The following is a 23,927-nucleotide window of genomic DNA, read 5'->3' as shown; positions in this document are numbered from 1 at the left end:
GCTTAATGTTGTTGTATTTATAATCCAATATGTTCAGTAAGCATAGAGATATTGTGAAAGTGGAGAATAGGAAGAGACAGGGTGAGGAGGGGAGAAATAGGTTCAGCTTGGCGAGGAGCAGAAGCATAACCACTTATCATTTAGGTAAGATTTTAGCAGGTTAAGTGCGTTAGGTTTGCTGTGTTTAGTATGTTCTGGGGGGTGGGGTGGAGTTCCATGATTTAGTTAACATAGTTTGAATATAGTGAGTCTCCAAAGCTGCTGTTGGATTTTGTAACTTCGAGTAGCAACTTTTCAGAGGATCCTAGAGTCCTAATGTTGATGTGGATTTGTACTTGGTCCTGTAGGGATGGACATTTGTCATATACGTAAACTATGGAATGGGCTACGGTAAGTTTGTTTAGGGTTAGTATGTTGGGCAGCTCTAGCCATCAGAGTTGTTTCAGAGCAAGACAATGATGGGTTCTGTGAGGCAGGTAAGCAGCAAATCTGACTATCTTTTGAAACCATGATTTGAGTTTAAGTCTATTTTTTTGAGGTTGGTAAATATAGGGGAGGTATAGAATAAGGTGCACAGATGTTGGGTCTTGGTGATAGCTTGTATGAAGACTTGGTTAAGAAAGGCTTTATTCTGCAAAGGGAACCTAATTTAATGTGGGCTTTTTTGATGGCATGAGATACACTAACTTATCATCTAGAAAGATACCTAGTAGATAGGTTTCTGAGGTGGGTTTGATTAGAATGCGACTGGATGAGGTGACTGTAAAGTCCTAGTGGGAGGAGTTTGTTCTGAGACATCGGTTAGGGAACAGCATTAGTTTGGTTTTGCTGGGATTAAGGATGAGGTGGCATTTTTCTAAGAAAGACTCGATTACAGTGAAAGATTTTTGGGTAGAGTCTTGTAACTGTTTTAGGGTGGGTGCAGAGCAGATGACAGTGGAGTCATCGGCATTATTGTATAATGGAAGCAAGGTTAGCAGCTTTGTGTAGGTTATTGGCCAGAACTGTGAAGAGCATATGCCCAAGAATGGAGCCTTGTGGAACACCTACTATAATGGGAAGTGGGGAGGAGAGGTCATCGTGCCATTTGACTGGCAGCAGTCAGATAATTTTGGAACCAAATGAGTGTTTAGATATGTCAAGTGATGCCAGCTCATGTAGGAGTTGTTCACGGGGCACTGTCTCAAATGCCTTTGACATGTCAAGAAATATCCATACAACCATTTGGCCATTGTTTTTAGTTGGTTACTAGTATTGGTAAATTTGAGGAGTGCAGTGGTAGTACTATGGCCTGGTCAAAATCCATGCTGTGCACTGGAAAGGAGGTTATTGGATAGTAGGTGTTGCATCAGTTGAGAGAGGACACACATTTCTAAGATTTTAGAAAGAGGGGATAGTATAGATATTGGCCTATAATTAGACAGTTCTAGTGAGGAGCCTCTATTGTGGAGTGGAATTATATAGGAAGTTTTCCAGATTTTAGGTATATACTGTTTGGCGATAGATCTACTGATCAGTACTGAAACTGATAGCATAAGCTGCTAATCTGACAGACAGTGAGTCTGTGATAGCAGGGTGGGTGATTTTGTTTTTTTATGAGTGAAAGGATGGAGTTTATGAAAAATGAGTTAAAGTGGGATGCTATGCTTTCTTCTGAGTTTTTGATATTTGGAGATGGGGTAGGATGTATGGGCTGGAAGGATAAGCTGATTAATAGAAGCCCAGATTTTTTGTGTGGGTTTGTTTTGATGCTTGGACTGCAATTTTTTATTAGCTCCGATTTGACTTTTGAAGACATTTCTTAGGTGGCAATGGTGGTAGTTGTCCAGGTGGATTTTATTTTGAAACTATTTTTCCATTTTTATACCAGTCACTAACTAGAACTTCTGAAGATGCTTCTATCTTCCCTAATACTGCTTGAATAATTTCAACTACCTATTCTTTAATTTCCTCTCTTTTTACAGGTAAGTGAGAAAGCACAAGTGCCTTATTTTTACTTAATTACCCTGCATTTTTATGATTTTTATTGGTGCATGATTTGAAATATTTAAAGGATGCGTGTCAATTTCAATTAAATGCACATGTTCCTGTGAAATATAATTTATGTACAGTCTACTCCAGTTACTGTACCTCAAGGAATAAGTACATTTTGCCAGAGTTCCTGTTATTGAACTCAGCTTTCATACCAAATATTTCCATAATTTATTCAGAAATCTTCCCTCTTGTTATATTGTCTGTTCTAGGTCCCCCAATACATCCTAATTTCTAATCAAATTCTAGTCACTATCTATAAATATTCCCTGCCTCCCAATCCCATCGCATCAGCTCTTTATGCAGAGTAGTGAGAGTATATGGGAAGGCTCCTTAGCTCTTAACCAAGAAAGATTTATACTCTATTCATCTGCTTTTACTGTGTTTTACTGTACTTATGTTGTGCCTTGTCCTACTTTAAAACTTTATTTTCCTTTTGCTGCTGTTCTAAGTGTTCAATTGCATGTATACCGTATTACTGGTCGTTAATAACCTGATTACACTAAGAACAATGTTCTACTGAACTGCTGCTTTATAACTTTTTTGCTGTTGTGACTGATTTTTAAGCACTTCAAATTTTCAAATATTCCTGCACTTAGCATAGGCTAGATTCAGCCTTACAGAATCTAAACTGCCTTGTATCACTTGACCACTAAAGCTAGCCGTTTACTGAGATACTGAAAGATTTGCTTGGTAAAGTTTTCCTTAGCACTTTGCTTATGGTCCTCCAGAGGTTTTTCGCTGCTCAGCTCTGCTGTCAGGTAGAACACTAAGCCTAGCCTCAGAGGTTCCAACCCACCTTTCATCCACTAGCCAGTCCCAAGCGTGACCTCTCTTCCTGACCATATAAATTTACTCAATACTATGCATGGATGCACAGTTTCCACAGATTCTCCAGCCAGCTTGGTCAACATGGGCATCCTCAGACAGTGTAGTAACTGCCTCATGTTCACAGACAATCCCCTGCTCCTAGACCACACAAACTCAACATGTGAGAGATGTAACTATATTAAAAACCTCAAATCCATGCGCTCCCACACACCAGTCAGTACATATGACAATGAGCGGGTCGTCAGCATGCACACCTCACCTCCTACTCTACCCAAACCCACATCCCACATACATATGCAGAGGTCCTCACCAGAAACATGCCTAAACACCAGAGACCTCCAAACACAAACACGCTACACAATAACTCTTCTGCAGAACACAATACACATAATAGCTCACTTACTAGTGTCTCACCTGTCAAGCCCTTAAGTCAAAACACAAGACACACAGATGTCCCTCTCACCAGGCTGGATTAGGAGATGGTCACGATCAGCTGTCCGTCAGGTGCCAGGATCCGCCATATCACACATGTACTCAAGTCTCTGAACAACAAGTACTGTTATGACTCTGTCACAGTCCATGTTAGCGTAAATGACTTGAGATGTACCTCTCTGGACTATATGAAGAGACACATGGTCGAGTTCCCGGACTGTGTGTCTCTGGCTGGTAAGTCCCAATCCTTAAGCAGCATTTTACCTTCACCTAGGATGATGCCTCAATACAAACAGAAAATGACTGACTTCAACACTTGGCTTAGTTTCTGGTGTCATTCCAAGGAGATGCAGCATCTGTCAGCCTGGGATGACATGTTTGACAGACCTCGATGCTTTGCCAGAGATGGTCTTCATCTGTCACCCCTGGGATTTCTGCTACTGGCCAAGGCTCTTAACACCTCTATAGTGAATTTTTTTAAGCAGCGTCTCAAAGACAAAACTCCTGATGCAAGAAGTCCATCTAAGAACAACCTCAAGGTTTTGCTGTTAAACGCTAGAAGTCTTAACACAAAACTGCACTCACTGGAAGCAGTCCTCACTTTGGAAGACAGACATTTGTGCAGTCACAGAGACCCGGTTCAAGGCTGTGGAGAACACCCCAGCCATATCGGGCTACACTTCCTTCCACATGTTCAGACCACAAATTGAAGGCATGAAAACTAAAGGAGGCAGTTTATCAATATTCATTAAAGATGAATACAACTCCAGGCACGTTAGACAGCATGATTCCCTGGAGATACTTCAGGTGCAATCAACTGTTGATAGAACACTTATTCAAGTTATTGCCAGCTGCAGGACGCTCCTCCAAATAGGACACACACACTGCCTATTAGGATCTACTTGAGTCTATCAAGATACAGCTGAACACCATGGTTTTGGGCTACTAACTAACCATCCACTGACTGGGGAAATTACACATGCAGAAACTCACTTGCCCGAAGGTTCCTCAACTTCATTAACTCCAATGCCCTGGACCAGCTATTTGACACCACCACAAGGGGTGGCAACATCGTGGGTTTACTGTAGCACCACCACTGTGAGGTTTTCTCTGGTGAGAGCTGACCAGAAATCAGTCTCATTTGAAGTTACTATCACACCTGGCCCCCCCCATAGCACAAACTAAACTAAAAAAACTACTTCGAAACAGATTATAACCTCTTACAAGATGGTATAAATAGCTCCAATGCACCTCCTTCAGATGGAACTGGCAACTATGCAGAGTTCTACACAATGTTCTAAACAAACACCCGAAGAACTGCATTGACACAGCCACACCTGATAGAACCAAAACAAGCTACTCGAAGAAGAGCGAACCTGTCTGGTGGACAACTGCCATTAACAGGCTTTACAATAAGAGGAATAAATTGCTGTCTAAGAGCAACAGGGAGTGAGCCCCAAACTGGAAACACTCTCTCCTCAGCATAATCAAACAAATAAGACTCCTTGTCAAGTCCTCCAAAGTTAACTAAGAATCCAAATTAGCTTCCTCAACCAAGGAAAAACCACAAGACATTCTTTACTTACATCTGTAACCTACAATGAAAGGCTCAGATTTGTGCTGAACTGGTAGTTAATGATACCACATATACTGAACCTGTGGACATTGCAAACCTGTTAACAGACAGGTTCTGAGAAAACTTCACTCTCCCTTCCCCACCACACTTATCCCAAGACATCCCCTCCATCTGTCCTCTACCCTGCATCTCTAAAGAGCAGGTTGTGAACGCCCTCTCACAGGTCAAAAACACATCATCCATGGGACCTGATAACACCTCAAGCTGCACTCTACATGGGCTCAAACAAGAATTAGCAATGCCATTGGGTACTCTTTTCATAGTCTAAGCACTGGCTTCATCCCAGCTGAATGGAAAAAGTCTAGTTATCCTCTTGCACAAAGGTGGTGCTTCCATTGACCCTGGGAACTACAGACCTATTAGCCTGACTAGCCTTATCTGCAAGGTCATGGAGAGAATCATCATGGACCTTATCTACAAAGACATTGGTAACCCCCAAACACTTGACCCTACTCAATTTGGATTTGCCAAAGCGAGATCATGTGGGTTAAACTGGTGGACTTCAAGACAATCACCAAGGCCATTGATGAGGGGAAATCTGTGCACATGCAACACACACAGGCATAATTGGCAAACTCACCCAGCTAGGTATCAGCCTGTGTATCATTAGCTGGGTCCCTAACTGGCTCACTGATAGAACCCATATAGGCAAAAATAGGGGAATCCACCTCTGACAGCAGACCTGTAGCCAGTGGTGTTCCACAGGGATCAGTTGTGGGACATCTACTGTTTGGAATCCATTTCTAAGAAGTGCAAGCTAAAACTAAAGTTCTGTGGCTGACAAAGTTTGATGATAACTGCAAACTGGGAGTGGTCGTGGAATCTCCAAAGATATCAACATCCTACAACAGGGTCTTACACAAACGACTGGTGCCAAAGTCATGGTCTTAAACTCCATGCAAATAAATATATCATCATCACTTTAAGCAAGAGTGATGTCCCGGCTAACTACCACATAAATAACAACCTCTTACTACGCACTCAGTGGTGAGAAACCTGGGCATACAGGTCGACAGCAACCTTACCTTTGATCAACATGTCTCCACAGTGGTAAGAAGAGCATTCTATATAGCTCAACTCATAAGCAAGGGCATTTCCTCCAGAAATAAAGTGATAACCTCCCTGTAACTCTTCCCTAATCAGACCAATAACAGAGAACACTGCCCCTTTTGGTATGTACCGTTCCAAGCACCTGCAGGAACTGGAGAGACCACAAAGGTTCCTCACAAGGAAACTTCAAGGTCTTCAGAATCTGCCCTAGGAAGACTGTCTGAAATCAGTCATTTTATTCCGTTTCATACAGACTGCTCAGAGGGGAACTCTGCCTTGCATACAAGGCATTCCTTGACCCTGCTTTATTGGAAATGCAGCATATCCGTATGTCAAATGGTTCACGGGTTACTTGCTCTAATGGCCTTAACCTGGTAAGTGACATTAATAGAACCTGATGGAGGGATAGATTTGTCTCCAAGAGGTTACCACACCTTTGGAACAGACTCCTGCTTCATGTCAAGCAGAGCACCTAATTAGATCTCTTCAAATGCAATCTGGACGACTGGATGGATAACCTTAAGTTCATCCCAGGGTTTCCACCTATGTCCCTCTTGGACAGGGGTGATGGGTGCAGACTGTAGAAATAAGGTCAAAACTTGGCTAGGCTTGTAAGGATCCTAGGGTCATTAGCCTAGTAACCTCCTATGATCCTATGAGAAAGTGAGTAAATTAATTAACAAGGTAAAATAAAGCTGTGGAAATTCTCTTATCAGAGAGGACTCGGGTCTTTCAACCATCAGAAAAAAACATTAAAGTAGCAGATGTAACATGAAACAGTTACCAAAAAATAGCTTGCAAAACCATCATTACAAAAAAAAAAAAAAAAAAAAAAAGCGAGGACATCTAAGGCAAACAACATGCAGATTCACCTATTGAGTATAAACTTATGCTTCTAATTAAATGTAAATTCTTAAGCTACAGAACAAGACGAACAAAACAGACAGCATGTGAGAAACTTAAAAACAGAGGTTCCAACGTGAACTTGCACAGCAACAGTTCATCAGCACATAACCAGTGAGAAGACAGAAATGAAGGAAAGTACAGTTGTGTACACTTACCATAAATGTAGATGTTAGAGTGTTATTCACTGTTGCAGTCATTACATTTGGATTATCTGCCTGCAGGTAGCCCTCAGCCGGCCTGAATATCAAAGTCTTGGATCCCTGCGTCTGATGCGGTCTCTTCTTCCATGACGTCAGGGGTACAAAACACGCAGCTGATGCCATTACATCAGTTTTTCTTGCCCCAGATGTCAGGTGCCCCTATAATGAGAAGCAATTATATGTTATGTTACACCTCCAACAAAAAGCAAATACACCAGAAAGCTCAAATACACCAAACAAGAAGTAAAAGTAGAGCCAAGAGAAGTCAGAGGGCTGGAGGGAAGGTAACCAGGACTGCAACAGTCGATACACTCTAACATCTACATTTATGGTAAGTGTACACAACTGTACTATGTTCTTAGTGTTTCACTGTTGCAGTGGTTACATTTGGGTAGATTCCCAAAGCTAAGGAAGGAGGAGGACGTTAAGACAACATTAGGACCAGCTATTTAGCCCTGCAAGACTGCAGTGGCAAAACCGGCTCTGGATTTAGAAAAAATAGGCATGTAGTAATGCTTGGTGAAGGTATGAATAGAGATCCAGGTAGCAGCTTCTAGGATGTCCCTGGTAGGGACACCTCTGAGAAAGGCTGTAGAGGTAGATGCAGCCCTGGTGGAATGTGATCTTATCCCCTGTGGGGTAGGTTTTCCATTGTGCTTATAGCAGAAATGAATGCAATGGGGTATCCACTTAGAAATGCTTTGCTTTGAAATGGCCCTCCCATCTGCCCCTTCAGCAAAGCCAACCAGCAGCTGTTCATATTTTGAGAGGCTTAGTCCTGTCCAAATAAAATCTAAGTTATGTGCACGTCCAAACAGTGCAAAATTCGTTCTCCTTTGTTCTGTGGATTAGGGAAAAAGGTAGGCAAATGAATGGACTGATTTTAGGACCAGACTAGACACCACCTTGGGCATAAAGGAAGGATTGGTCCCGAGAGACACCCTGTCTGCATGGAAGAAGATGAAGGGCTCCACTGCCATGAGGGCCTGTAATTCAGACACTCTTCTTGCTGAAGTGATGGCTAGAAGGAAGGCTGTTTTCCAAGAAAGGAATTTCAACGCTGCAGTTGTAGCTGTCTCAAAAGGAGGCAGAGTGAGCTTTTCCAATACGAAGTGAAGGTCCGAGGCTGGAGTAGGGGCTCTCCTGAGTGGTCTTAAATTTTTGGCCCCTCTGAGGAATTGCTTTAGCAGGGGGTGAGAGAAGAGGGGTGGTTCAGTATTATAAAGTGCTGAAATGGCAGAGGCATGAATTTAACTGACAAGAAGGAAAGGCCCTTGTAGAGCATCTCTGTTAAGTACTGAAGAATATGTGGTAAGGTTGGCACTGTTGTGCCCATCCCGAGTCTGGCTCTAGGAACAGTATCTTTTCTACTTTTCAGCACAGGATTTTCTAGTACTAGGCCTCTTTGCCTCCAGAATGACATCTAGCACCTGCTTACTGAGGGATGCTATTGGAGAGCTCAAGGAATTAGCCAGGCTGCAAGGTTCAGGGTTTGAAGCTGAGGGTGCAGAACCTTGCCCTCCTGCTGGGACAGCAGGGAAGGGGTCTGAGGCAGGTGCCATGATTCCATCAGCAACACACTGAGCAAGAGGCAGTACCAGTGCTGGTGTGGCCAGTCTGGTGCAATCAGTATTGTCCTTGGTTTGTCCTGTTTGATCTTTAGCAGAACTTTCGAGAGGAGAGGCAGAGGGGGAAAGCCATAGACTGAGAAGCATATCCAGGTGAAGGACAGGGCATCCACTTTCCAAGCTTGACTGTGGGAAGTCCTTGTGCAGAATTTGTCCAATTGGTAGTTCTGAGGAGAGGCAAACAGGTCCATCTCTGGATTCCCCCATTTGTTTCTCAAAAGGTTGAATATCTTTGGTTCCAGTTTCCACTCGTGTGGGTCCATGAGATTTCTGCTTAGGTCATCTGCCAGTGACTTCAGCTTGCCTGGGCAGGAACTGAGCTTATAGGTGCACTTGGTAGCTCAAGCCTGTGTTCCACAGTGCCATGGCTAATCTGCAAAGAGGGTATGAGTGGGTTCCCCCATGCTTGTTTATGTACCACATAACAGTGGTGCTGTCTGTCTTTACCAATAATTGTCCTGGAAGAATGTGGTCCATGAAGGCTGTCAGGGAATTCTGTACAGCTAGCATTTCTTTTTGATTGACATGCAGGTGCATCTGACTCTGGTTCCATTTGCCCTGAATGCACTTCAATGCCAAGTGAGCCCCCCATACATAGTCTGATGCGTCTGTTAGGGTTTGGGCAGCAGGGTGTAGAGTGAATGGGAGCCCCTTGTTATGGTAGCAGGCCTCTGCCCACCAAAGGAACTCTTGTCTTTATACAAGGAATGATAGGAATCGTTGATTCCAGGTCCTGAGAATGTTGACACCATAGGCTTTTTAGATACCATTGTAGTTTCCTCATATGCAGTCTTGCATATGGAATAAGTAGAATGCAAGAGGCCATGAACCCCAGGGTTTGCAGGACTTTCCTTGCAGAAAGCTGGGTCTTTGAAGTAGGCTGTCAAGTGTTTCGCTGGCGTGAGGTAAGCCATCTGGGAAGTTGCGTTCAAGCTTGCTTCCAGGAATACAATTTGTTTGCAGGGTACAAGAGATTTATTTTCGTTTATGGTGTACCCCCAGTGAGGTTAGAAGTTTCCTTACAAATTCCAGATGTTTTAGTAGCATGTCCTGGCTTTCTGCCTGAATTAGACAATCGTCCAGGTATGGGTATATCTGAATATTTCTTTGCTTGCAAAATGCAATGACTGGAGCTAGGCACTTTGTGAATACCCTAGGCGCAGTAGCTTAGCCAAAGGGAAGTGCAGTGCATGGAGCCTGCTCTGAAGCATAGCTATTTCCTGCAATATTGGAATGTGCAGGTTAGCTTCCTTTATGTCTAAGGTTGCCAAACAGGCATCTTTGCCTCGCATAAGAAGCGGCTGTTGAAGTGTTAGCATTTTTAATTTTGTGATTACCAAAAAGGTGTTTAGAATAGAGAGGTCCAGGATAGGATGCCAGGAGCGGTCTTTTCTGGGTACCAGGAAAAGTCTTTAGTAAAAACCTTGTCCCCTTTCTTCTGCTGGGACAGGTTGAATAGCCCTGATACTTTGAGAGAACACCTGCTGTTGAGCCTCTGCCCACTGATTTGGGGGTAGGTCTGGCCAACTGTTTGGGGTTGGTAAGGTTTGGAAGTGAAATCTGTATCCTTGGGAAACTATATTTAAAACCCATTTGTCCTGGGTAAGGAGTTCCCAGTTTTTGCATGCCAGGCAATCTTTCCCCCTAAGGGAGCAGGCAGTTGAGCAGGGCTTGGAAGGTTTAAGGTTACGTCATTGTGACATTTTTCCATAGGGGGATGTCTTACTACTTCCTGCTTTGGAAGTAGGAGCATCCCACTGCTTAGGCCTGTGAGTACCCTGAGACTGTAACCTAGATGGTCTGCTGCTCCTGGGTTTGGACTGAGAACACAGGAAAGGACCAATTCTTAGAAGGCCAATGCCTACTAAATCTGGGAGGCTGTACTTGCAGGAAATCTAACATTTTGCACAGATTTAGCTTTTTCCTCCATCTTTTTAAGGACTTCTGCTTTGTTGACAAACAGGCTGTCTTTGTTAACGGAAGTATCCAGTAATTTAGCTAACATGATCTGGCAAATTTTGCTCCTTAAGCCAAGCATGCCTTCTAAGAACAGACCCAGTGACAGCAGCCCTGCAAGATGCTTCTAGAGTCAAAATCACACTGCAAAGTAGGTTTACCAATTTGTTCAGCAGAATGCATTAAATCTTGCAATTCTTTATTTTCAGCACAGTCAGGAATCAACATCATTTTCTGTTTAAGTAGTCCATAACATGCTGCCGATACTTTAACATATGAAACTGGAAGTTTAAGGCCCTAATGGCCAAAGAAGCAGAAGTGTATACCTTCTTACCCCCATCTGTACAAGGCCCTGGAATCTCTATCAGAGGGGGTAGGGTTTTGGGCAGTAGTAGCCTTAATGCCTTTATGTCCTTGGGAAATGGACTCTGGGTCCGCAGTAGGATTCTTGAAGAGGAGCTTGTGAGAGTCAGGTACTCTGTACTACCTGTCAGGTTTCCTGGGAGCTGGAGGTAAAGTGTCTGGGGCCAAGCTAGATTTCAAGAAGGCATCATCTACAATGTCCAGGACAGGAGGGATAGCTAAAGGCCTGTGTTGAGGGAGGAGTAAGAATTGCTTAAGCCTCTTTTGGAGCCAGAGTAATCCTGGCTTTCCCAGAGGAAATGCTCCCCAAGAGTGCGCAAGGTTTCACCAAAAGAAAAATCTTCTGGAGGGGAAGCAGAGGGAATGGAGTCCTCTGCATCAGAATCCTCATAGGTAGATAAGGGCAAATCCTAGTAATCAGAAAAAACAAATTTCAGAATCCTGATCAGAAGAATCAGAAGGAAAATCAGTTCTAGGTCTCAGAGGGAGAAGGCTGGCTTCGCCTAATTAAAGTAATAAAGTCTTCAGCCATTCTTATCTTTGTTTTTTAGGTATATAGGCCTGACCATGCAGTTTGGACCTCAGTTTTCTAGGCGTGGGTCGAGTTTTAGGCCTTGAAGAAGATGGTGTCTGTTTGAAATGCAAGTCAGTAGGCCTGAATACACGCTCAGAAGACTGTGCCTGCACAGCAGCTCCGGACCCATCCAACGTAGAGACATCTGCAGGTTCCATAGTCGAAGAAGCATCTCGTGGCATACCAGACTCCAAATGAGTCTCAGTAGAAGGCCTGCAAATCTGATGTAGCGGGTATCAGGGCTGTGAAAGCGCCTCATTGAGTACCAGTGAACTGGCAACTAGCTTAACAGAAGAGTCGTCGGCAGCTTTGGACCTATGCTTCTGTCTCTGTCTTTATCTTTACGTTTTTCCAGAATGTCAGTAGTCTGATGGCTTACCGAAGCTATTTCTGGATAGTTAAACAGAGTACCAAAATAATTTGCAGCAAAAATAAATTGATGACGAATAGTTCAGGGGTTGAATAAGGCACAAAACCGACAGTGAGGGACGTCGTGGCCTGGGCCTAAAGCAAGGAATGCAGTATGAATGAAAATCTTTGAGGTATTTGCTTTCCACGGGTAATACAATTGTTAACTTTTACTGACATCGGTTTAGAGCAAGAAAAAGGATCCCCAATGGGGTACTTAGCTTTTTTTTTTGAAGACTTCGGTTCTGAAACACAAAAACGAAAATTTCAGGAGTCGGCCGACAGGCACTTGCGAACTGCTTCAGGCACCGCATTGCAAGAAAGACTGATGTAATGACATTGGCTGCATGTTTTATACCCCTGACGACCTGACATCATGGAAGAAGAGACAACATCCGACACAGGGATCCAAGACTTTGATATTCAGGCCGGCTGAGGGCTACCTGCAGGCAGATAACCCAAATGTAATGACTGCAACAATGAAACACGAAGAACATCTAGGAACTGTAAGCCAGTCCACCTCAAAAGCCTGCATGTTCTGCATACCTGTACCTGGAATATCAAAAGCATCTTACAGTAGCCCCCACACCCTTCCAAAAGTGTGGGGGAGCAGCATTTCATTGTAGATTGTTTTTCACCTGCTGCCTTCATAGGTCTTTTCCAGATTATCGTAGAAGGAAATAGTAAATCTGTTTTTTTTTTTTTTCAGCACAAACAAGTAAGCAGAGTTAGATCCTTTTTTTTTAAATACACAAAACCCAAATCCCAGTACAAACTAAACAAAAACCAAGATACAGTCTCATAGCAAACTATGTATTATTTAAACATATAATGAAAAAAAAAAAAAAGCCATCTCATAGTACAGGGGGTCTTGATCCCACACTATATAACGAGTGAACAAGGTTTCATGTTTCCTGTTGCACAGGTATAAGGACAAATTATGTGAAATGGCTAGCTGCCAAACCTTCAACTCTAGGGACATGACATGGTAATATGCTATGTTATCTGTAATCTTTGGCAGCAGCTGAGAAAAGTATTCATTATGCTGTAAAGTAGCAGACTGCCATCTCCAATACAACTCTTACAGTGTGGACAAATAGACATACAAAGAGTACACAAGTGTGCCCCAACATACTGGGGGCAAGGGCAAGTCAGAACGAGGGCAGGCAGAGTAAAAAGATAGACCTCCAGTCCTGTTCCCCTAAAAATCTAAACGGCCAAATGAGTTCTGCCAAAGAATACTGCACAGGGGCATGCAGACTCGCTATGAATGCGCTCAGGGCTTTTGACAGACAACAGAAGAAAGAGAGTCCAAGACAGCTGGTAGAGCCCTACACTGAATGAACAACTGAAGAATGAATAGTGAATTTTTGAAAAATGTAATCAAAGTAAACCACAGCCAGGTTCCCAGTAAAGTGATTTAACGAAAATTACTGCAATCTACTGAAGTCATCTAACAAATCAGTAAACTAAACGCAGGTAAACAAAGAGGAGGAGGAAGAGCAGCACAGGGAGGCCTAACACAGTCATCTCAGACAAGAACACTCAATGCCAAAAAGAGAAGTCATAGCAAACAAGTGTGGCAACAGCTGAATGGGATGGACAGGAGGTTACCATATACGTAGGGACACCAAAACACAAGAATACAAAATCAATACTAAACAAAGACTGAGAAGGTGGGAGGAAGGAAGAGACTAACATGGATCGATAGTAGTATCACTGACTAAAGCATTAATACTTTTGTAGTAAATCACTTAGTTTTTGCCAGGATACAAGTTGCCGAGTGGCACTTCGAGTTCTCATTTTCAAAGTTAGCAATTCTTTTTTTTACATATACAGATTTATCTATACAGACAAATATTGAAAAAAGAGAGGGCAGACTTACATTTCCTTTTAGTTGCAACTTTCCTAGCTACTGCTAGGATAGACCAAAGAAAAGGAATTTGTAAGTCTAGTATAGAATCTGGGATCGGGGGATTAAATAAAACCAAAGAATCAGTAACACAATTATCACACCACAACGCTTGAGAGAAGTTTCTGAACTCATTTCTTCATTCTTCTTGATGTACCTGAACTGGTCCAAGAATAATGAGAAACTACCAAAGTTGGTTATGGGCCAAAAAAATACCAGCAGGGAACTAATCGGTAAGCTCACATAAAATAAAAAAAACCTTAAACATCACTGCACAGGCCATAATGATGCAGCTGTTACTTAAAAAGGAAAAACTATACCAGTAGTCAGCAAAACAGCAAATCACTACACAAAAGGACTGGGTTCATCAGGGCCTACGTTTCTAATGCTTTGCCAGGTAAATGCAGTCTGACACAGACCACTTTCAGGCCTAACACATCCCAAAAAAAGTACATTATCAGCTGAACACCGTCTCATACTTGTAGCGAATATCTGAAGTACAGCTGAAAGAGAGGAATTCAGACACAGTGTAAGCCAGAAATGCTGAAAGCTAATGAGAATCATCATTTGCTCCCCCACCAAAAAAAATATTCCATGTGCATAGCAGATGGGACACATAGGTGGCCTACTCAAATCACACAAGAGAAGACCAAATTACAATACTGAGTCATGGCACCTGCAGAAGACTTAAACAGGAAAACAATTTTCCAGTACTACAGTCAACAGGCACCACTCCCACCTCTCCCTTACAGATTACTACGTCTAAAAGTAATGAGCAATCCTCACTTCATACTACATTGGAAGAAGAAGGAAAAAAAAAAAGAAAAACCTTCCAAAAAAGCTGACAGGAAGCAAATATTTAAAAGGCGGTGCTGTGGTGTCTCCCACAGTCTCTCATTAACACCACTAAATAACCGAAATGCACATCCCTTAAGGGCATCCTAGTCTGAGCAATACAAATATAAATAGTAAAGTTTGTGTCTGAAACATGCGCCTGCCATTCCAGACTTATGAGAGTGAAATACTATTCATGTGCACAGCTTAACTATTCACCAACTGTGGACAGCATATGCCAGAAACTAAGAAAAACTAAACAGGCTAGCAAGTAGATCTCAGATTCTTAAGTATCAGATGACAGTGAAGAACAGCACAGCACAGCTCTTTAATTTCTCAGGAGCAAAGTGTTAAATTGCACACTTGTATACAATGGAAAAAAACACAAACAGCTTAACAGTGCGCTACAATACATCTCGAAGGTAATCAAAACAGCTAGAAAAAGACAGTTTATTAAGTAACTGAACAATATAACTACTGTCGGAGCTGCTTCAGTGTTTCATCATGTTTTACACCTCAATGCACCTCAATTAAGAAATGCACTCTTTACAGAAGATGCTCGTCTCACCTGGTAAAGGGAAAAGTAGAGACACCACAGAATGAGAAACACAATGCTGTCCCTCAAGGACTCCACTACTATGGCTGCAAATGATATTAGCATTCCCAGGAGGCACAACAACTCCATCCCTTGCTCAGTGTCCAGTCCTACGTATGGACTTAATAACAGTAATGTCGGCATATCTTCCAGCTGCTCCAGGAGGGGCTTGCCAGTGTAGCGCAGTACTTTGCGAGCTGGAAGGATTCCGTCGCTTCCATAAAGACCTGTAAAATGACAATGGGGGACAGAAAGATCAGCAAGGGCACCTGTACACTGCTAAGCAAGAAAAATAACCCCACAGTATCTAATCTTTTGATACCTTTATTTCCTCAGTTTTGCTGACTCCCACCCCCCCAAAAATCAACCCTCTTGTATCAAGTAATCAATAAAACACAATGTGCATGACTCTTCTCTGGGTTAAGAACAGTTTCCCAGATTCTTTCTGGATTTATAGCTGGAAAAAGGTAAACATGAGCCAAGCCACATACCTGTTCAAAATCCATAATTAAATGAATTACACTGAGAATCACATTCATGTTATAAAAATCTTCAGATTTTTGCTTCATTAACAGAACAGATTTGGACTCCATAATGACTAGGATTTATCTGCATGGATTGATCACACCAAAAGACCTCCTGTTCTCTAGGATGAAACATTCAATGCCTTCATAAGGTTTCTGGGCAAACTTGCTACTTTCCAAATACAAAATCAGTGCGTAAACTTTCCATCAGAACTAAGTTTGGTTATAAACATGGCTTCTAAAACTATACACTGTGCTCCAAATGGACACAGCAATGTTAGCACAGTATGGGAGCCTCTACTCCCCTGGGAATTGAGGTTTCCACCCACCACCATGCTAAACACGAAGATGGTGTCTGCCACAATCCTCTCAAACCACACAACATTTACTTTTTTCTGTAATACTTTTTCCTCATCTGCCAGCTGACCATCATGCTTCGTGTAACTGGACTTAAGTCCATTTGTTCTCCAGATGTGGAAAGTTACCTCCAGATGCACAAGGGCGAGAGATGTTTGCTGGGTTGGTCATACAAGCAAACAACAAGGAATCTGTGCCCTAGGCAGCATGCCAGCAACCAAGCTCACTGCTGTTAGCCTAACCCCCCCCCCAAAAGGAAGAGGATTCATCAACCCACATCACTGGGGAGGTTCACAATACCACCAATGTAGTTACATGCCCCCATGCTCTCAACTATGCAGACTATCACCATTACCAGTGGTTTGCCAAGGCTAATGAATGTACCCCACCCCCAAGTCACAGGTACATACTTAGTCCTTCCTTGGGATGGGCACACCTATCTTCCCCAGCCGGCACCATCAAATGCTTGAGCAGATAATTCATTATGGTCAGCTGGATGGTACTCATGGTTTCAGCACTAAATGCTACCATCACAAGCTACAAAGCAGCACCCCCCCCCCATTCACTTATTCCATTTTGTTGACTTGGTTGGCCTAACTGGGTAGAGTGCATTTTAAGAAGACGTAAAAAAAATGAAATAGAATAAAATAATACGATGTATATCCTGTATTTTTCTACTGAATGTTGCAACTATACAACACTAGAAGAAGACATAAAATCCACATGCATAAGGATTAGACAAATAAGTAAACAGGAGGTATCTGCTATATATGTATTTATAATAACGTCTATTAGGTGATTAGTTACAGTACTAAAGAATGAGCAGTAATACATGTTTGTTGAAATATCAAACTCTGAAACATGCAATTAGTTACTGTGAGTCAGTTGCACAATGCAGAACTTTTCAAATAAAATTTGAATAAAGTAGCTATAGCAAACGAGATGTAATTATGTGTTGTAGACAGGTAAGGAGACATGAACAATGAAACAGTACATCAGCAATAAGTCATGGACAGTACTGAAGATCAGACTTGCAATGAGACATTAGTGAACAATGGTACAAAGCCTGACTATAGAACTACAAAAAATTATTTATTTTATTTTACATTTGTTGACCAGGATTGTCCGACTGGATACTTGTCCATTTTCAGCAGAGGCCCAGAGAGAAAATGTCCAAGGTGCAAACAATAATACATTGCATACGACTTAAAACAAAAATAAAAGTATACAGATACATTATTTACACATTCTTCAGAAAATAAATTAAATACAAAACAAAAAACTGGAAAGGATGACTATAAATTATTAGTATAGCTACTCAGACAAGGAAAAGTAGGGGATGAAAAGAACAGAGGAGAGTGACCAGAAAGGAGTAGGAGGAGTGTGAACTGATGAAGTAGTGAGAAAAGGCCATGAGAGAATATGAAACATGACAAACAATAGTTCAGACAGCTTTATTCCATATTGTGGACACAGCAACCTTAAAGGTAGAAGGGTGGAGTAAAACTTTCTGAACTTGTTTTACGTGCTTTTCTTATTCTATGGTTATTTGGCATGGCATAAAAAGCACGACTCTGCTGATAAATTATTACTACAGTTAAGTAGTACAAAACGGGATACTGCAGGGGCTGGAGTGGGAGTTGATTGTGTGACATCAGAGAATAAATGTGCCATTACTGCTTTTAGTCAGACTTGGCAGAACACTGAGCTACATGAAAGCTTTATAAAATCTGCAGGAGGCAAACGAAAAATACGTGACAAACTTCAGTGCAATTTTTCAATGGCATTAACAATGTGAACACTTGCATGAAGTAGAACTGCTTTTTGCTGGTAAATATAGCAAATATACACAAGATGTGAATGTACTGTACACATACACACACAAGAAAATGAAACTAATAACTCTGCATGTGGTTAAAAGATCTGTATGTATTCCTAGGACAGGAAGCAACAAGCTGCAAAAGCACAATTTGAGAATTCTGTAATAAGATTGCTACGCAGCAAGAAAAAAAAACGTAAGCAAAGTTTAACATTTACCTACCAATCAGTACATTTGTGGTTCTATATTATATGAAAGGCATAAACCAGTCAGGGGGAGAGCTACTCTGCAGTGTGTGGTGTACAAACCTACAAGTTTCGTTTTTCTACATTTATGTCTCTGCCTGTGAGGTCTTTTGGAAATCAGCAACTTCTAAATGAGACCACTTGAAGAAAGTTTAGTTGTAGACAGATATATTTTTGCAAAACAATTGATCAAAGTGATTTTCCATTTTCTCTGCATATTTAACTTAACTGCACTGCTTAACTCATTATTTACGTACATTTATTTTTCACTTAAAAGAACTTGGTGAGTACTCCCAGAGTATTTTTTTGGAAAGTAGTTGACTGCCTACTTATTAATTGCTAAGAGGATATTTATTCCTAAATGGTGACAAACCGCTGGCATCCACCTTTAAATAGACAGACTACGTTGCTAAACACAATCATTTGTGTTAATAAATCACTTGGTTTATTAACAGGAGTGGAACACTGACAGTTCCCTATTCACAAGATTTGGGCAGAGGCACTTTACTATAACAGGCTGTAGTGCTGGAGAATACTGGCAGCCTTCCCTAAAAATAAATTGAAACTATTATATACTTCTAAGCCGCGGTGGTGAAGTGGTACCATTGTCGCCTCACAGCAAGTGGTTCTCGATTCTCGGCTGGAGCGCCTTCTGTGTGGAGTCTGCATGTCCTCCCCATGGTCAAACAGCATTCGAAAGACATGCGTGAATGGGCGTGCCTTCGTTGAAGGTTGGGCATCGAGCTGGCACCTCGGCACCATAAAAATCTACTGTATATATATATATATATATATATATATATATATATATATATATATATATATATATACACACACACACACACACACACACACACACACATATATATATACACATACACACACACACACACACACACACACACACACGTATACATACATATTACACGTTTACATATTACACATGTTTATCTACAATCTGTAGACACACGCACGCACACGCATGCACTGAAGGTACTAAAACCCAGACAGAAAGGCAATAAAGAGGTCTGGGGAGCTAGTACACAACTCTGCTCAGTGGGGTGTTAAATTTGAAGCCTATGCCTAGGGGTGCATGCTGCAAGGCCCGTACTGCACTAACAGTTTATTTGTGTGCCCTGCTCCCCTTTAAAAATATGTTAAGTGATGTGACCCAAGGGACCATAGACATGGTAGCCATCATATTTTAGACTTAAATAAATTTTTCGGGACACTGGAGAGAATCCAAGGACTGTAGCTCCTGCCCAGCATACACTTAGCCCATACAACATGAAAGTTCAGAAGGGATTTGAGGTGGCAGTGTTACCCCAGTTTCACTCTCTTCAGAGGTAGTATTGTGGGGCACTTTAACCAACTTTGGTGTTTGTTCTTGTTTGTTTGCACAAGACTTGAGGATTCTGCATATGATAAAACAAAGTATAATAATTTAGTTACTATTAAGGGACATCTAATTGGGAATACTTGGGTATGGGATTCTGTAGCAGATTATTATAAATATCTAAATTTATACTGTAAACACACTATGGCTACTGTTAACAGTGTTGTTAAGGTTTCAGATAGCATTAAAACAGAGAAGAGTTTGGGTAGAAGTATATTTGCCAGCTTAAACTGTGATAAAGGGGACAGAAATGCATTAATATTTGGTATGAGGCACTCAGCTTTTTATCCATTTCTTAACAGCAACACTTACATGCTCACAGAAAATGAGGCTGGTTATCAGTGGTGAGCCCAAAATTTTTATACTAGTCCACAGTGTCAAGAACAGGACTGCATTTTTAGCAATGTAATGTGGGCCATTATTCACAGTGGTGCCCCAAAACATGGTCTCTTTCCTTAATTTATAATGAGATTTGAGTCCTTTAGACCCAAGAGATACTTTTCCAGATTTAAGTATTTTTTTCTCTGTTTTTTTGCTCAGACTGCCTTTTCCCACCTAAAAATTGAATTTCTAACTGATCTGTGCTTTAAAATGTTTAAATTGCATTTGCCTTCTGCTTTTTACAGTTTTTGCACTTGTTTTATATCAATTGAAGTTGTTTTTGTATTGTATAACTGTTGTAGGCTACACACTAAAGTGTGCTAGCCTGTTTATAGCATTTACAGTGTTTTCTGTGTGTTTTAATGCGGTTTCCTGAAAAAAAAAAAAAAAAAAAAAAAATTCTCTTTTCCCGCCTTTGCTGAACTAGATTAGTCCAGATTTCAGGTTTTGCTGAATTCCGGACCGTGGTAATAGTTTCTGCGTTGCCCATATCCTTACTTGGATACAAGGAAGCTTCTCTGTTCACCAGTGAGAGTGGGAAGCTTTGAGCAGCCTATCTGTCCCTGGAGGAGTGGTCTAAGCCCTGAAACTAGTAGCTTATTGGCCGTTTTGGGTCAATTCCTAGCTCTTTCAGTTTCCCTGCTGTAAAACCCGTATTAGCACGGTTTTGCGCATAGCATCGGGCAGCGCCGCTTAAACAGGTTTGAACTATTCCCGGCTCCACAAAGTCTGCTCTTCACTTTTTCCCTTAGAACTGTTCTAAATCTCAAAGTAAGCACTCTATTTTCATTGTAAAGCCCTGCACTTGCTCGTATAAGTAATCTTATAAGTAAGCATTAATAAACTAAAGCACTACACCCTCTTCTACTCCCTTTAAGTACTTTGCTCCCTATTGGTCCTTTTAGATCAGTCAAAAAGTAGTTCCTTATACTATTCTGGAATGTCCAAAAGTCAGTTTCGGGTTTACTCCCCAGTCCAGCTGGTGAATCTGGGAATCTTGAGGCAATGTTACAACTGCCTTATGTACATAGACCACCCTCTCCTCCTCCCAACAAGCTCAAATATATGTGAGACATGCAACTATATAGCCAAACTGGAGGCTGAGCTCTCTCAACCTAGTACTGATGCAGTCAGTCAGGAGGAGAAGGTAACCACACACACCACAAATCCAGTCTCACATAGACCTATCGCAACAGCAAACCAAACACAAACACACAAAAACATACTCTGAGGCTCTAAATAAAAATCTGCCCAAGCAGCAGAGACCTCCAAAGCAGACATCCAAGCAACCGCTACCCCACAATACCACCCACGTATCACATAGTTCACAAAGTCAGTGTGCAACACAGTCACAGCCCTTAAGGCTACACAACACACCTAATACACTTGTAATAGGTGACTCTCTTGTCAGACACACTGACGTCCCACTCACCAGGTTGAACAAGATGGTCACTGTAAGCTGCCTGTCAGGTGCCAGGATCCGCCACAACACAAGCACTCAGGTCACTCCAAAGCAAGCACAAATATGCCTCCGTCATTGTCCATGCTGGTGTGAATGACCTGAGACGCACCTCCCTGGACTACATGAAAAGAGACAGAGAAGCTCTCTGATCATGTAGCCCAAGCTGGTATGACCCGGACCTTGAGTAGCATCTTACCTTCACCAAGAATGATGCCGCAGTATAAAGATAAAATGATAAATTTTAACAAGTGGCTAAAGTACTGGTGTCATTCAAAGGGGATCCAGTGTTTGTCAGCCTGGGATGACATGCTCGACAAGCCACATTGCTTCGCTAAGGACGGCTTGCACCTCTCACCCCTGGGCTTTCGAATACTGGCTAAGGCTCTTGCCACCCCCATAGTGCCTTTTTTAGGCAAGGCTCAAAAAAGACAAACCCACCTCCATAGACAACACAAGGAAAAAGAAACCAAGGGTAATGCTGCTCAACCCCAGAAGTCTAAACCTCAAGATGCATGCACTCGAGGCTTTCCTCAGTATGGAGAATATCGATATCTGTGCAGTAACAGAAACCTGGTTCAAGGCTCCTGAGAGCACTCCAGCACTACCAGGTTATACCTCATACCATGCTTTTCGGTCCCAAAACTCGGACCGAACCACAAAAGGAGGGGGGAGTATCCATATTCAAAGATACCCACACCTCCAGGTTAGTGGCACTGCACGAAGCATCTGAGACCATCCATGTGCAACTAACAGTGGGCAAAAAGTACAGTTTTGTACCTACCATAAATGTAGATGTTCGAAGATCCACATTGCTGCAGTCCTTACACTTGGGTAGTCCGCTGTCCTCGGTCGGCCCGAATATCAAAGTATAAGGCTGACGTCGGTCAAGGCGCATTAGACTGACATCAGGACGTCAGGGTACAAATGCGCATGACCGACGTCATATCCTTAGTCTTTTCTTGCCCCAGATGTCAGAAGACCCCAAAAGAAAGGTCAAAACCAAAAGACAGCAAACAACCAACCAACCACCCTTGCACTCACAAAATGTACAATATATACAATAAATACAATATTTACAACCCAACCCACACAACCGCCTCTAACTACAGAGGGGAAGGAGGGAGGGTAAATTGGACTGCAGCAATGTGGATCTTCGAACATCTACATTTATGGTAGGTACAAAACTGTACTATGTTCTTCATCTCACATTGCTGCAGTCCTTACACTTGGGTAGAATCCCAAAGCAGAGGTAAGGGAGGATGGCAAAACTATAAAGCAGCAGGAGCTGCCAAAATGCCCTGTAAAATAGCAGTGGCAAAACCAGCCCTAGATTTAGAGTAAAGTGGAAGGTGATAATGCTTAGAGAAAGTATGCACTGAACTCCAAGTAGCTGCCTCCAAAATATCCTTAGTTGCCACCCCCCTTAAAAAGCTGTCGAAGTGGCAGTAGCCCTAGTGGAATGAGGCCTAATCCCAGCTGGAATCTCCTTGCCATGATGGGAATAACAGAAAGCAATGCAAAACCCAATCCACTTAGAAATAGTTTGTTTTGACACAGGCTTGCCCTGAGAACTCAAAGCAAAAGAAACAAATAACTGCTGAGACTGCCTGAACCCTTTAGTTCTGCTCAAATAATATCGCAACTGCCTGTGTACATCTAAAGTGTGCAAAATCTTTTCCCCTTTATTTTGAGGATTTGCATAAGAAGTAGGCAGATGAATAGTTTGGTTTAAAGCCACACTAGAAACCACTTTAGGCATAAAGGAAGGATTAGTACGCAAAGATACACTATCCTTATGGAAAATCAAGAAAGGCTCAACTGACATAAGGGCCTGTAATTCAGAAACCCTTCTTGCAGAGGTAATGGCCAACAAAAAAGCAGTCTTCCATGATAAATATTTCATCTCGGCAGTAGCTGCAGGCTCAAAAGGTTGTAGAGTAAGTTTCTCCAACACAAAATTGAGATCCCAAGCAGGAGTAGGAGCTCTACGTGGGGGTCTTATATTCTTTGCCCCTCTAAGAAATTGCTTGAACAAAGGATGAGAAAACAATGGTGGGTCACAGTCATAGTGAGCCGAAATTGCTGCAGCATGAACCTTAATAGAAGAGAAGGACAAACCTTTGTCCAGTAACTCAGTAAGATATTGAAGAGCCACACCTAAATTAGGCTCAGAAACATCAAATTCCTTTGCTGCACTCCAAAATAAAAATCTCTTCCATTTATCTGCGTACACTTTCCTTGTACCAGGCCTTCTGGCTTCCAAAATAACATTCAAAACTTGCTGTGGAAGTCGAGACCCTCCAGGGTTCAAAACAGAATATGCCAGGCTGTTAGGTGAAGAGAGTGAAGTTTGACATTGAGTAAATGACTGTTCTCCTGAGACAGCA

At 42.0% G+C, this 23,927-nt stretch overlaps 1 protein-coding gene across 1 annotated transcript in view; it reads right to left on the bottom strand.

Annotated features, from left to right (window-relative positions):
* The window catches only part of LMF2 (lipase maturation factor 2), a 698,972-nt gene that overhangs the window by 541,300 nt on the left and 133,745 nt on the right, over positions 1-23,927 (bottom strand). Inside the window, 1 exon segment of the mRNA XM_044088653.1 lies at positions 15,330-15,583. Within this exon segment, the coding sequence (XP_043944588.1) occupies positions 15,330-15,583 (254 nt within the window).

This window comes from Protopterus annectens, chromosome 11.part0 (assembly GCF_019279795.1).
Source record: "Protopterus annectens isolate FY-2018-M chromosome 11.part0, PAN1.0, whole genome shotgun sequence".
Lineage (NCBI taxonomy): Eukaryota > Metazoa > Chordata > Ceratodontiformes > Protopteridae > Protopterus > Protopterus annectens.
The sequence above is the reverse complement of the archived record's forward strand: the minus strand, read 5'-3'. Positions and strand labels throughout refer to the sequence as shown.